Raw genomic sequence first — 15,908 nt, 5'->3', positions numbered from 1 at the left:
AAAAGAAACAGGTATCTGGCAAAATATATTACCAGTAAGCTTCTCTAATACTGAAAAGTCTTATACCCAACATATATAAGGAACTGATTAAAAATTTAAGAACAACATCCATTCTCCAATAGATATGTGGTCAAAGGAGAACAAGCAGTTTTCTAAGGAAGAAATGGCAATATGGAATTAGAAAAATATACATCAAAGTATCTCTTAAAGTTTCCATTCACAGCCATCAGCTTCATGAGGATGACAAAAAAGGAAAATGGCAAATATGGAAGGGATTATACAAAAACAGGTACACTAATGCACTGGTGATAACAGCTTTGAATTGTTCCAGCTGCTCTGGTAAACAATTTAAAAGTATACCTTGCCTCCCATACCTTTCACTTCCTCCAAGCCTTCCAAGGCAAAGGAATAAAAACAAAACTAAACTAAAACTAAACTTGTTCATGCGCTTTGACCCAACTATACCCCAAAGAGAAAAAGGAAAAAGGAAATGGACTCAGGCACAAAAATATTTACAGCAATTTTCTTTGAGGTGGCAGAGACCTGAAAACTAAGGAAGTTTCTATCTACTGGAGAATGGTAAAACAAGTTATGATATATGAATGTAGTGAAATATTATTGTGCTAAAATGAAATGATAAACTGGGCAGTTTCAGAGACACCTGGGAAGACTTTTAAGAACTCATGCAAAATGAAGTGAAAAGAATCATTAGAATAGTTTGTGTACTAACAACATTATTTTAAAAAATGACAACTTTGAACTGATAATTCTGATCAATAAAAGTACAAACTACAATTCCAGAGACTGAATCTAAAGTATGCTACCTACCTCCTGACAGAGATAATGGTTTCAAGAGGCAGAATGAGATATTTTTATTTCTTTACTTATTCCAACAGGTAGACAGACTTAGTATTTCAGTTACAGAGAATAGTGGGAACAAAGGCACAGAAGTTAGAAAGGCTTAGAAAAATAAGATATAAAACTGAAGGTAACACCACAAAGTACCTAGAATACAGCGTATTATAGGGCCAGACATGGAAGTAAGTTCAGGGGATACAAATACAAATATGGGGGGGGGGAAGACTCTACTCTCAAGAACTCACAAACTAACCAGGTAGTAAGCATGTACATATGTAAATATATGCATAATATACAAAGATAATTTTGAAAGGCAGAATTAGTAACTAAGACAATTAGCAAGTTAAGCAGAAGGTGGTGGGCCTTAAAGGAAGTAAGAGATTCTAATAGGTACAGGTGAGGAAATAGTACATTCCACATATGGGAGACTAATATAAAAGCATAAGCGCAGAAGATAGAGTGCTATACAAGGAACAGTAAGAAGGTCAGTTGGTTGGACTACAAATGAGGTAAGAAAGGTAGTGGTCAGGCTGAGAAGGGTTTTTAATGCTAAACAGGAGTTTGTAATTACAGTTCAGGTAATATGGGGTCAATGGAAATTTTTGAGTAGGGAGGATGCGAAGGAGGATAACTCCAAATTACTATCCAGAATAGCTGGATTAATGCACAGCTACAGACAGTGCATTAATGTGCCTCTTTTCCCACACTCCCTCCAAAATTTGCCATTTTCTTTAATGTGACAGACATGAGGTCTGATATATAATTTTAACCACCATATCAAGTCTTGCTAGGTATTTGGGTAAGGATAATTTTTTGTAGGCTTGCAGTGATGCAGTACCCAATGCTACTGTTTTCTTGTCTACTCTACATTAATTAGAAAGTCCAAGCTCCTTAAGAAAAATGCTTCTATAATTTCTGGTGGTAATAACATGGTCCTGAATTGCCACCAGAAGCCTCTGTATTTCTATAGACAAATTTGTAATCAGCCATTTGTTTGACGCTTCTTTTTCGATATACTTTTGGTTATGTTGCTCTTGTGGATATCACCCACTTTTAATTCCACTCTTCAATCTTAGCCATTTTACTGGCTCCATTTAGAGGCAAAGTACTTTTGGTTATATACATTAAATCCAATGGTATGTGCCTATTGTCAGTCTTTATTATCAATCACTGAAGTGATATCTGACTATTCAAAAAGTATTTCTGTAAGCTTTTAACGTGTTCATCACGTGTTCCAACAATGATGCAAAACCAATGTGAAGTATGCACACAACTGGCAAAATATTTTGGATTGTATCAATATGATATGGGCAAATAATCAAAGCCTTACTGTCAGTCTAACTCACGGCCACTTCTAGTCTGTTTTCATGGTCACCACAATCTTTAATGAAGTATTTCTGGCAGGAGGGATATTAATATTTCTGATTCATTGCACTGAATCTTTTGTTCTTGTGGTACAAGAATACTAAGAAGCACCACATAAATCTTTTATATTCCATGTTAAGCTGAGCATTACTATGGTTTTGAGTAGAGCCACCCTGGAATCCTACATTGCCTCATCTATTTCTTTGACTCTGATCACACTAAGGTGGTAATCGAATCAGTTGGATAGCCAGGACCCAATATGCCAATGTTTAAGGGTTCCTGACAAAATTTCACAGCTACCACAGTGGTCACAATGAACTCAAAATCCTCATTGTACATCAACCTGTCTGGTGTTTCTCTGCTTTCGCTCTGCCTTACCACAGAGGCATGGATGACAGTTTGCGCTTGGAAGGTGTAGTTTTTATTATTATTATCATTATTTTCATACTGTTCAAAAGAGCTGAGCTACAAACAATCCTGGGAAAAAGTCACTATCCTGTTAACTCTTCTTTTATGTTAAATCAGCTACATACTACTAAACAAGTAGACAAAATCACTAACTTCTGTGGATACATAAAATAATTAAGCTTCAAGTTCTTCTTTTATAGGCTCAGTCAAAGCATCACTGGTAAAAAACCCAGCAGTAGACAGGATGATTACCCTGTACACACATAATTTTGATTTCTCTTGCTAGGCCTCTATATAAAGCTTTTTGTTCCAAGTAGTTTAGAGATTACAACTATTGGCAAGGCAACATCTATTAAAAATATTATTGATAAGTTTTTATTGATCAAAGTTATATTCAGGTGACTGTGGGCAACAGTCATGCCTGTGATAATCCCCTAGTATTAGTATGGTTAACTTGTAGAGTTTTCAAGGATAATTTGAGTTCTATCTTTGTAATCTGGGAATTTGTTATCTGCTAGTCCATGCTAAATAGCAAAATTTTGATGTTTAATTCTAATAACCATTTTATTCTAAGCATCAAGTTACAACATGCTAGGTAAGTGACAATTTTTTTGTAGAATACTGTGAGGTGCATTTCTTGAAAAAGTCTTCATGGATCACAAAGTCAAGCCTCTTTAAGACTAATCCTGTATTTCTAATTGTGATCACCTGGCACTTAATTATATCATAAATCTCTTAATTTCTATAAAGATATTCCTAGAACCCAGCCATATATTAAGTGTTTGTTAAGTTAGCTGAATTTATGTAGAGGCCACCCATGAAGGATATTTTAATTTTACTGTTAGATTTTAACCATTTCTATATGTTGTATCTGGATATAAAACACTTTTGATTATAATTGACAGTACAACACCATGTACCTATTATCAGGTAGTTATTTTGCAGCGAAGTAATACCACTTGTTCCTAAAGTATTTCTGTAAATTTTTGACTTGTTTATCACATGCTCCAAGAATGTCTACTAATTCTCTTCTTCTCTGTGGGGAGGTAGGTAGTGCAGTGGAAAGAACTAGGCCTGGACTTAGACCTGAGTTCAAATTCAGTCTCAAACACTTAACAGCTGTGTGACATTGGGCAAATCACTTAAACTCTACCTTCCTCAGTTCCCTCAACTGTAAAAAGAGGATCATAATAGCAACTTTCCTCCCAGGGTGGTTGTGAGGATCAAATGAGATCATATTTGTAAAGCACTTGGCATGTGCCTGGCACATAGTAGGCGCTTACTAAATACTTGTTTTCTTCTCCTGCTTCTTCCCCCTATCTTTTAGAGAGGAAATGTCAATCTTTCTACTGCTGCCTTATGTTGATGAGCCCTCTGTTTTGTTATTACTGTATTAGTAATTATTAGTATATTTTATAAATCTACTATGGTCCATTTTACATTTATAAAAGTGTATATTAAGACTGATATTGGCTAGGTATTAATTGCTTTAGATGAGTATTTCCTATTTAGATTTGATTTGAGGATAGCAGTAAATCCATTAATGTATTTAGTCAGAGCTTTCCCTCTGATAGCTTTATAGTAGACACATCTTGCCTGCAGGAGAACAACGTAAGCATAAGTAGTGTCTTTCTTTACAGCTCAATGTGAACGCTGGATTTAAGCTTCAGTTTCTATCTTTCCTTGGTACATACATTTACTGAGTCCAAATGATATACTAATTTCCTTGGAGAAAAATCCCAGGATATGAAAGAGCTGTTTAATGTGTGTTTTTGGTGCAGTCATCTAGTTGGATGCCATCTATGTATACCAAGTGATTTTTTTGGTTCATTTCCCTTTTAACTTGGAAGGCATACTTACTGCCATTTAAGAAAGATGATAATGGATTACAGGGTTAGCAAAACCACAATGGGACTAAAGCATTTCCTGTAAAAATACCATGTATTATATGGTCTTGAAAACATTGGTAGTAGTTTTGTTTTCCAGAGAATACAGTTTTCTATGTAGACACTGGATATTATGATGTTCTCAATATATTTAAGTCTATTTTGCAAATTTTTAGGCTACAAACATGCTATGAATGTAGAAATGAGTCAAAAACTTGGCAATAATCAATAAACGCAAGGTAAATGTTCTAACACTTTTGAGTCACTTATCCAATACTTACTAAATCAATAGTTAGTTGCACTTTATAGATCTAAAATTTTCTGACACACTCCTTTTGCTTCCACAGCTGATAATTGTTGTTGTTGTTGTTTTTAACATTTGGAGGTTTTAGGGTTTTTTAGATAGAAGCTGTGAGTGTCAATTGTATAAAGTGCATAACCATATAATTGGCAAATATTTAGAGGGATTACTGGTTTTCTCACCTTCTGGCATTAGATCTGTGATGCCTTCTGGTAAGAAAGATAAGATAACAGGCCTGTATATCAGGACACTGGCAAAGTACATCACTAACAATGTAATTTATGTGCCAATATGGGGCACTTGAGCTAATAAAGAGGGATAAGTTTTCCAGTTTTGCAGAAGGTACAATTTGTTGCCTATATCCCACTAGAACTGTGAAACACTCAGTGTCACCTTTAAAATATATTACATGGAGGAATGTTATTTAAGATAACACATTTTATCAAAGATATTAGTTCTTTTCCCATCAGTATTGCGGCCATTCTTCATACAACCGTCTGAATAATATTCTAAGCTCCCCTGCTTACATAAACACAGAAACAACCCTTCAATGGGCTCCAACTGTCTAAGGCATAAAGTCAAACTCCTTAGCCTGGCATTAAAAGTTCTTTAAAAATTGACTACAATGTACCTTTCCAGCTTTCTTTCACAGCAATGCTTTTTAATCTGTTCTAGCCAAATTGAATTACTCAGAACTCCAAAGCCTACTTACCTAGAATGGAAAGATGGACTTAAGACAGAGAGAGAAACTCCTGGGTATGGCTGCTGTCTCACTTCTCATCCCTGTTCAGCTAATTACTTCACTAAGGACTCAATGAAAGTGCTTGATGATCTCTCTCCATGAAGTTAAATGCATACAGAGGAGAGTATCTATTAGTATATCAGTCAGTCTGCAAAGCCCTTGTAAGATGATTCAGCATTAATGGTGCTGAAAAGATCGGGGGGGGGGGGGGGGTTCGACTTCACTGTTATGCCAGAATACCAAGTAGGAAAACAGAAATTGCCTTAAATGAGGTATACCTCTGCTATTAACTTGGATACCAACTGGATCAACTTGAAAGAAAATAATCTCCATATTGGTTAGGCAAGAAAAATGGTTTTTTATCTTTGTTTCTCTACATCTGTGCACATTTTCACCTGCAAACATTTGGTCCAACATAAAACAGCTGTTCATAGGAGACAAGGTGATTGTGGCTTCGCAATTTATACCTCATCTTGCCTCCATACTGAAGTATAGGAAAACTCAGCTTTTCCAGAAATTGGGTCCAGGGGGATTGGTCTATAACAACAACAACAACAACAACTAGTATTTTCATAGCATTTTAAGACTGACAAAGTGATTTACATACTTTATCTCATTTGACCCTCATAATAATCCTAAGATGTAGGTGCTATTTTCACCCTCATTTTACACGTAATATGGGTATGCTCTCTCTAATAAAAAGTGTTATGTAAGAGGGGACAGTTCAGGAAATACTTGCTGATAAAATATTTCTCTGTCATACACACACAGACCTGATACAGACACACACACAAACACACAGAAAGACACAAAACAGATACTCCCCCTGCCCCCAAACTACCAGTGCGAGAAGAAAGGCACTTTTCATGACTGAAAAACTTTGTAAAATATATCCTAAATTCTCACTTTTTGTCTAACTCAATATTCACCAGTGGGCTACCTGATAAGGTCAGAAAAACACCAAACCAGACCAAAACAAACAAACAAAAAACACAATTCGGCTTTAGGTAGCATAATCTTCATGTGACATTCCAGGTTTTAAGTACTGGGGGAAACACTCAATAACTTGCTCTCATAGAAAGGATGCATATAATATGGGTTATCCATAAATATATATTTGCTGATAAATAAGCCTGTATGCAATTTTTCTTGTTTATGTTATAATTAGGGAGAAAGAAAATGTATTTATAGTATTTAAAGTTAACTGTTTAGGGCAGTAGAGTCAGACTCAAACAGAAACAGGGACCACTAAACCATGTGAGCTGCATACTTACTTAGAAAACCACATATTAACATTGTGTTCTACTGTATTTTTATTTATTTTGTAAAATAGTTCCAATCACATTTTAATTTTGTTCTATCACACTCGGGGCTTTATGTTTGACATCTCTGGTTTAGGAAATTTTCTAATGACTATCAAAATTTATAAATGAATTAAGCTCAGTAATGTGAGATTTCACTGAAATCTCAAAATTTATGCATTCTATTATTGACCTTGAAATTCAGACAAGAAAAATCAGTCTGATATAGTAGAAACATCATTGAACTTGTTATTACAGGACATGAGTTCAAACCTCAGCCCTCTTAACTTAATATCTATGAGACCTTAGGGAAGTCACTCAACCACTATGGACCTCAGTTTTCCCATCTATAAAATGAGAAGGTTGCAACAGATGACCTGTGAGGCTTCTCTGAACTTCAGACATGTGGTTCTGTGAGTCTAAACATTATTATGGGGTGATACTAATTAAAGAAAAATTCATGGAGAAGATGGTGAAGAAGAAAAATGAGAAAAGCCTAAGATCAGCATGAGCCAATGTACATAGGAAAACACAAACCATGTGTAGGAGACAGAAAAGAAGCTGTTCTAAGAAGAATGGAAGATTGGGGGAGTATAAAAAAAAATCAGGATGACTAAGTATAGAGAGTCCATTCAATAGAAAGCTGGCATACTAATGTGAGGGTTTTTAATTTGATGCAATAAGCATTCTAAATTCACCTGCTAAAATTTGTGCTTTAAGAAAATTAATATTAAATGATGAACACAAAATAATGCAATATATCACCTCAAGTGCTGAGAAGCAAGTGAAGATGATAAAATTACTAATTTGAGATTATAATCACCAACTAACACTTACTGAGTATTCTCTAGTGTTTCTTAAACGTGGGTTGTGATCCCACACGGAGTTGCAACTCACAGTTTAAGAAATGCAGAAAGGGTTGGGAGTGGGAAAAGTTTAAGAAGCCCTGCAGTCTAGGTGACTGACACTGCCATTAAAAAAAAAAAAGAAAACAAAGCTGACCTTTTAATAAGAACTGACAAGGCAACAGATTCTGCTACATTACATTTTCCAGAAGTAGGCAAACAGCAGCAAAGTAAATGCAACATGGCATGACGTCTTGCAGAATAGTAGAAGATAGGGGCAGCTAGGTGGCGCAATGGATAGAGCACCGGCCCTGAAGTCAGGAGGACCTGAGTTCAAATCCGGTCTCAGACCAAACACTTGACACTTAACTAGCTGTGTGACCCTAAGCAGGTCACTTAACCCCAACTGCCTAAAAAGAGAGAGAGAGAGAGAGAGAGAGAGAGAGAGAGAGAGAGAGAGAGAGAGAGAGAGAGAGAGAGAGAGAGAGAATAGCAGCACATGCACTATCAAGGTCTCTCCCACACCCATACACACTTTCACCCTTGTTGCACCATCTTTGTATGTGAATTAAAATGTAAATGCACAAAATATTTCTCACCTGAAGCAACAACCGTGCTTGCCCATAATGTATTTTCTATGCTGAGACTTTCATGAATGGGTGGATCACTATCTTCCTGTTAAAAAAAAATTTCAAATAAGTGATTTTATGCTAAATGAATATATAATGTGCCAAGGACATGGCCATTAAATAAAAGGTGAGCAAATTTTAAAAGCAGCATATTCTAGGATAGGAAAATCCTATCAGGGATGAAAGTAAAGAGAAATAATTTTTAATATTATTATGAAACATTAAAAATAAACTTCATAAGTTATAAGTGTTTTATATTAATAATATAGGTTTTATAAAAGATAATACATTAAAAGGGGAATTCCAAAGAATTCATTTGGCTAAATAATATTCTCTGAAAACCATGTGAAATCTTCAGCATAGATATAATTTAATCACAAGGCATTCATTCAAACATTTATTTAGCACCCACTAAGCACAAAGCTCAGTCATTGATAAATGGACACTTTCTATGAATATGGTCAGATAAAAATATGTGCTTCAAATTAAGAATATATGGGAGAAAAATCCTTTCGCAGGCATTATCAGAAATTCTAGAATAATAATTAAAATGTTTTATGCCTTCTTAAAGATATTATATTATGCTATTAAACTCTATAACTGCCCCCCAAATTAATAAATATAACTTGTATTTTGCTCAAATTTTTTTCATCAGTAAATACACAGAAACAGTGTAGAATCGTGGATACAGTTGGGAAGACTTTTCCCACCTTATATGTCAACTGTATGACCCTAGGAGAATCACTTAATCTCTCTTAAAGGCCCAGTCAATTCTCTATGAGTAAAAATGTCACAGCAGGTACAAATCTGTACTTTGAGAGAATTTCCTCACTGGCGGTTCCCTACAACAACGAGATCACAGAATCATACCAAAATAGGTGTCTGTGTATATGCACACAAACAGCGCATCAATATGACCTATGGAAATAGTTATTATTTACAAGTAAGTTTTTCCCCCTGAAGACAGACATGGTTATTCTCGACAGCAGGTCTGTCCCATTAGTCAGAGTCTTTATAAAGTTTTTTTAGGTCAGGGGGTTTCCTTGACATATGCAAGAAAGCAAATGACCTTCATTTCTTATCCTTCACACCAGTCACAAGATAACTCCAAATTTTATTTCTATTTTGCTTTCCTGATCTACAAATCCAGAAAAATAAACTTCATTTTCCACAACTTAACTCTTGCACATTATATTGTTTATAAACATACGCACACAACATTCACTGAATAATCAGTATGTGGACACACACACACACACACACACACACTTATTTTCTCTCGTTAGAAATGATGGCAAATACTGTTTCATTCTTCATATTTATATTCTCTGTATCTGGCATACAGGAGATATCTAATAAACACATGCTCGATTAATTATAGAAATTACAATGTGGTGAAGAGGAAAAAACATAAGGACCCAGAGTCAGAAAATGGGCTCAAATCTGCAAAAGGAAAGAGTTGTCCTAGAGGGCTTCTGAATGTCCTAAAAGCTCTACATCAATTATCTGAATGATTAGATAAGACTCCAAAGGTCTAAGTCCATAATTATACATTCTAGAAATTTGTCAAGAAATAATGCTGAACTAATTCATCTAATATTTTCTAGGATGTACCATTTTCCTACTTTTTCAAACCTTAAGTAACATGGTATATTATGTGTTATTCATAATAAATATTTTGTAAAAGACCCTATGAAAAAAATTGCAGCTAATGCACCAATAGCAGAATAAGATGGAAAAATGAGAAAATACCTGAATCTTGAATTAAATGAGTTACTAATAATGAAAAATGAGTATAAACAGCAGAAATGATATCAACATAAATATTATACAAAAATTTAGCCTATGTAAAATAACTGCCATAAGAAGTGAACCACAGGAATCTAAAAAGCTTCCTTTAGTTAGAAAACATTTTGTATGTATGTATATATGCATGTATGTGTGTGTGTGTGTGTATATGTAGAGAAACAAAGATAAAAACTTGCCAAATAGAAAGAGATGGTAGCCAAAGGCTTAAGTGATAGAGGTAAAAAAACCCCAACAAATCTTGTTTATAAAAACTTGGGGAAAAGGATATTGGACGTTTATGTACAATATCATCTCATAAGACAAAAAGAAGCAGAAGAGGGTAAATCCAGTTTAAAGAAATTTTGGTGAGAGACCTAAGAGAAACTAAGCAATGTCATCCTGAGAATGACTAAGGGTAGCAGTGGAAAAAGATAAACAAACAGAAGAAAAATGAAAAAGATCTGCAAAGATTTTTTTTAATAACAAAATATTTTCATCATCAAGGACAGCAGAGCCACTACACTTGAACTTTCATGTTAAAGTTTCAAATGCTAATAGGAGGTAAAATAGCAGAACATGGTAAATAGGAACACATGGAAAGGTTATATGAATTAATACAAAACAAAGTAAACAGAAAAACAATATACACAATGATGCTCAATCATGAAAATGGAAATTACAACAAAACAATCAAAACTGAATGCTATGAAAGTATAGTGAGCAAGCTTATTGTAAAAAAAAGAAGAGCTATAGGAAAGTGTATCCTCCCTTCTTTGTAAGTTTAGGGAATTATGAGCATGGTGCACCACAGATAATGTAAGAGTTAATGATGTGTTGAATTTTTTGATTTTTATTCTCTTCTTTTTTTTTTAAGTCTTTGTTATAAGGCATGGATTTCTGGGAGGATGTAGGGAGGAATGATTGATGGGGATATATAGATAATGTAAAAGCAAAAAATATCTATTGAAGTTTTATAAATATTGTAGTCATTTATAATATTAAGTTTATAATACCATCCATTTTAAAAGGCATTTTATATATATATATATATATATACACACATACATATATGTATATATGTATGTATATGTATGTATGTATATATGTATATATGTGTATGTATGTATATGTATGTATATATGTGTATGTATGTATGTGTGTATGTGTGTATGTATGTATATGTGTGTATATGTATGTACATATGTGTATGTATATGTATGTATGCATGTGTGTATGTATGTATATGTGTGTGTGTGTGTATTATATGTGTATGTATGTGTATGTATGTATGTATGTATGTATGTATGTATGTATGTATGTATGTATATGTGGAGAGAAAGTGCTATTTGAGCAAAAAGAAAAAACTAACAACCTACACTCCACCTATACAATAGTTTAGAGAGTCATTTATGTACATACAAAAGGCTCTCAATTAAGACTACTATTGGGAAACATGCAAACTTTTTGAAGCATAATTTTACAACAGACTATCATCTTTACCATCATGTAAGCAACTAAAAGATCCAGGAAAAAAAGACACTTCTCTGTTTGGTGTTTTTGATTATAAATAAAGCCTTTGATCCAATAGAGCGAATTACTGCCTTTAAGGCTCTCCTCCACAAAAGGCTTATCCTGTCCCAAAATCATTCAAGATTACTTGATAATAGACAGGAGCTTGTTCAATGATGTTCTCATCATAAACATTAGGGAAGGAAAAAAACAGGGAGGTATGTGTTCTAGTACTGTCTAGTGCGATGGAGAAGATCTAGCAGAGACTTCAAGTTCAAGAGAAAATCCATATAGATGGTGAGGTCTACTAGATACTCATAATTTACAGGTGATATCCAGCTGGTGACAGAGTTAAGCTACCTTTCCCATAACTGAACAGCTGAAACTAAACAGGATACCCAGAGTAAATAATCAGCATTCCACAAGTCTCTGCAGTTATGTTTTTATCTAATATGTGATCATCTAGCACTGATACATGATTATTTTTAAGCAGGTGAAAATTACTTATATTACTGTTGGGCAAGAATCCCTTAGAAAAAAGGGTGAGAAAAGCAGTACTGGGGTATAATCTCAAAAACGACAGAATGATATCTGTTCAAATCTGGGAAGCATAGTGGATCGTGCTGGATCTGGAGATGGAAAGAACTGGGGCTGAATCCTGCCTAAGACACTTACTAGGTGTCTAACCCTACATAAATAAGTATCTAATCCTCCGTTGCCTCAGTTTCCTCATCTATAAATAATGGCACCTAACTTCCAGTGCTGAGGATAAATAAAATAATATTTGTAAAGTGTTTTCCAAACCTTTAAGTGATAGAAACATGCTAACTGTTTATTATTATCCCATTAAAAAACATTCACTTGATCTGGCCGTAACAGCTTGCAATCATATGCTCTCATACTATCATATATCTCTTTGCCCAGGTATGAGTAGTATGAGAAAAAGTACAGAGGTAGATGGAAGTCACATTATGGAGAGTCTATATGTCAGGCTACAGAATCAAAGCACAAGATATCACAGAATATCTTTCCACAACTATGTAAACCAATACATAATAGAAAAAAAAATTTCTACAATATTTCCAAAAGTATCTCAAAAAGTCTAGCCTTTTCTTTAAGACTTCACATGAGAGAAAACCAATTTCACTTTCACTCTAACCATTCTAACTATTCAAAAGTTTTTCCTTATATGATAAGGGTCTACTCCCCCTCGATGCCACAGCTAATCCAGATTTAGTGTGATATATTCGGGATAATCAGAACTATGTAAATATGACCCAGTTGTTCTTTTGTAATACGAGACCAGGAAGGAATAACTAGGAAAGAAAAACAAAACAACAACTAGCATTTATACAGTGCTTTAAGGTTTGTAAAATACTTTATGAATATTATTTTATCCACACAACAATTCTGGAGATAAATTATTGTTATACCCATTTTACACTGGAGGAAATTGAGGCAGATAGAGAATAAGTGACATACCCAGGATTACAAAGTTAATAAGTGTCTCAGGACTTCTGGGGGCGAAGACAAGATGCCAGAGCACAGACGCACTTAGCCAAGCTCTCCAAACAATTTTAAAATAACACCTGAATTCAAATTCTGGGGTGGCAGAGCCAATTCTAAGACATTCTTCCAGTTCAAAACAACTTAGAAGGTTGGAAAGAGAGATCTATGACTCAGGGCTAGCCCAGAGCTTGTTGGGATGTAACACCAGTGGAGAAAAAAATAGAAGGAGCTTCTAGAATGCTCAAGCTGGAGATATTAAGGGGACATGGCAAGTGATCAGAAATAGATTATGGGGTAACCCTTGTTAGCACAGGACACAGAACCAAAACCAATGTGGCAATTCCATCGCCTATACCCACTTCTGGGTCATTTTTCAAGGGCAGAGAGGAGCACTTTTGATCAAGAGGAAGTGGGAATTCTGAGGGTCCCAATGGAGGAGAGACCCTGATGAGCAATATCAAATTGCAATCCAAAGGACTGGGTAAGGCTTAGAGTGAAGACCAAGAATGCAATGACCATATCTCTCCCTAAATCACACCACCTTGGAAGCACCAAAAACTTCCAAACACCTAGAACTAGCTCTGAAATCAGTAGTTCAAAAAGCCTGAAGTTTGAGACAGTACTCTCCCTCAAATACTGCCCATGCCAGCAACAGAGCCCAACTTTAACACAAAGTTCCAAATCAAGAAATTAGAAGACAAAATGAGCAAAAAACAACAAAAAAAAAAACTGAACCACAAAAATCTACTATTTTGACAAGGAAGATCAAGAAACAAACTCAGAAGATAATGAAGTCAAAATAGCTATAAGGAAAGGCCTCAAAGAAAAATGTGAACTGGACACAGGAATTCCTAGAAAAAGCTAAAAAAATGATTTTCAAAATCAGTGGTAGAGGAAAATTAGGAAAAGAAGACAATGAACAGCTTAGTAAAAATGGCACAAAAATATCGAAGAAAATAATATCTTAAGAAATAGAATTGGTCAAATGGAAAAGGAGGTACAAAAATTCACCGATGAGAGCAGAACTGGCCAAAGAGAAAAAGAGATACAAAAGTTCACTTAAGAAAATAATTCTTTAAAAATTAGAATTGGGCAAGTAGAAGCTAGTGACTCCAAGTGATGTCTTATTTCTTGAGACATCAAGAATTAATAAAACAGAAGCAAAAGAAAATGTGAAATATCTCATCAGAAAAACAACTGATCTGGAAAATACATTGAGAAAGAATTTAAGAATTATTGTGCTACCTGAAAGCCATGATCAAAAACACAGCTTGGATACCAAATTTCAAGAAATTATGAAGGAAAACTATCCAGAGATCCTTAAATCAGAAGGTAAAATAGAAATTGAAAGAATCCACTAATTCCCACTTGAAAGAAATCCCAAGATGGAAACTCCCAAGAATATTATAGCCAAATTCCAGAGCTCCTAGGTAAAACCAAATATACTTCAAACAGCAAGAAAGAAACCATTCAAATACCACGGAGCCTCAGTGATGATCACATAAGATTTAGCAGCTACCACATTAAAAGACTGAAGGGGCTTGAAATATGGTATTTTAGAAGGCGAAAGAGCTGGAGTCACAACTAAAAATATAGTAGGTATTTAATAAATGCTCATTCCCATTTAACTGGTTCAAAAAAGGAAAAATATATATATATTTGTTAAATGTATACACACACACACATACATACACACACACACACACACACACTCAACTGGCAATAGAAATCTATCTTATACAACAGGGGAATAGGAGGGAAAGAGGATATAAGAAAAGGAGTAGTTAATAAAATGAGGGCAGATAAAAGAAGGCAGTAGTCAGAATCAACACAGACTTTAGAGGAGGTACAGGATAAAAAGAGAGAGAAAAGGATAAACAGAATAAAATAGCATGGAGGGAAATGCATAGAAGAACTCACCTATAAAACTTTAAGTGGATAACAGAATGAATTAGAAACCAGAATCCAAGCCCTATGTTGTTTACAAGAAACACACTTGAAAAAGAGAGAGGCACACAGAGTTAAAATAATGGGGTGGAGCAGAATCTACTGTTCTTCAGTTGAAGTAGAAAAGGCAGGGGTAGCAATCATGATCTCAGACAAAGCAAAAACAAAAACAGATGTAATTAAAAGGGATTAGGAAGGAACCACAGACAAACAAGAAATATCAATTCCAAACATATGCACCAAATGGTATAGCATCCAAATTCTTAAATGAAAAGTTAAATTAATTACAGGAAGAAATAGACAGTAAAACTATACTAGTGGAGGACCTCAACTTTCCCCCTCTCAGAGCTAGGTAAATCTAACCATAAAATAATTAGGAAAGAAGTCAAGGAGATAAATATAGGTTATCTTAGAAAAGTCAGATACGATAGACCTCTGGAGAAAACTGAATGAATGGTAATAGAAAGGAGAAAAGCTTTTTCTCAGCTGTACATGACACCCTTCACAAAACCTGACCATGTATTTGGGCATAAAAACCTCACAACCAAATGCAGAAAAGTTGACATATTAAATGTACCTTTTTCAGATAATAATGCAGTAAAAATTACATTCAATAAAGGACTGTGGAAGCATAGATTAAAAGCTAACTGGAAACTAAGTAAACTAATCCTAAAGAATGACATCATGGAAACAATAAATTAATTAAAGGGAAAGACAATAATGAGAAAAAATTCAAAAAATTTGTTGTATACAGCCAAAGCAGTACTTAGAGGAAAATTTATATTCCTAAATGTTTATATCAATAAAGGAAAGAGCAGAT

General features: G+C 34.6%; 1 protein-coding gene across 7 annotated transcripts in view; it reads right to left on the bottom strand.

Annotated features, from left to right (window-relative positions):
* The window catches only part of ATP9B (ATPase phospholipid transporting 9B), a 460,772-nt gene that overhangs the window by 237,049 nt on the left and 207,815 nt on the right, over nt 1–15,908 (bottom strand). For 6 of the 7 annotated variants that reach the window (XM_020986912.2, XM_020986914.2, XM_020986917.2 and 3 more), the window contains one exon: nt 8,306–8,381. The exons of the other annotated variant lie outside the window; for it this stretch is intronic. In XM_020986912.2, coding sequence (XP_020842571.1) covers nt 8,306–8,381 — 76 coding nt within the window. The remainder of the gene's footprint in view (nt 1–8,305; nt 8,382–15,908) is intronic. 7 annotated transcript variants of the gene reach the window in all.

The sequence above is a fragment of the Phascolarctos cinereus genome, unplaced genomic scaffold (assembly GCF_003287225.1).
Source record: "Phascolarctos cinereus isolate Bilbo 61053 unplaced genomic scaffold, phaCin_HiC Scaffold_4;HRSCAF=312, whole genome shotgun sequence".
In the NCBI taxonomy this organism is placed as follows: Eukaryota; Metazoa; Chordata; class Mammalia; order Diprotodontia; family Phascolarctidae; genus Phascolarctos; species Phascolarctos cinereus.
Note: the sequence above shows the minus strand (reverse complement) of the source record. Positions and strands in the feature narration are given on the sequence as shown.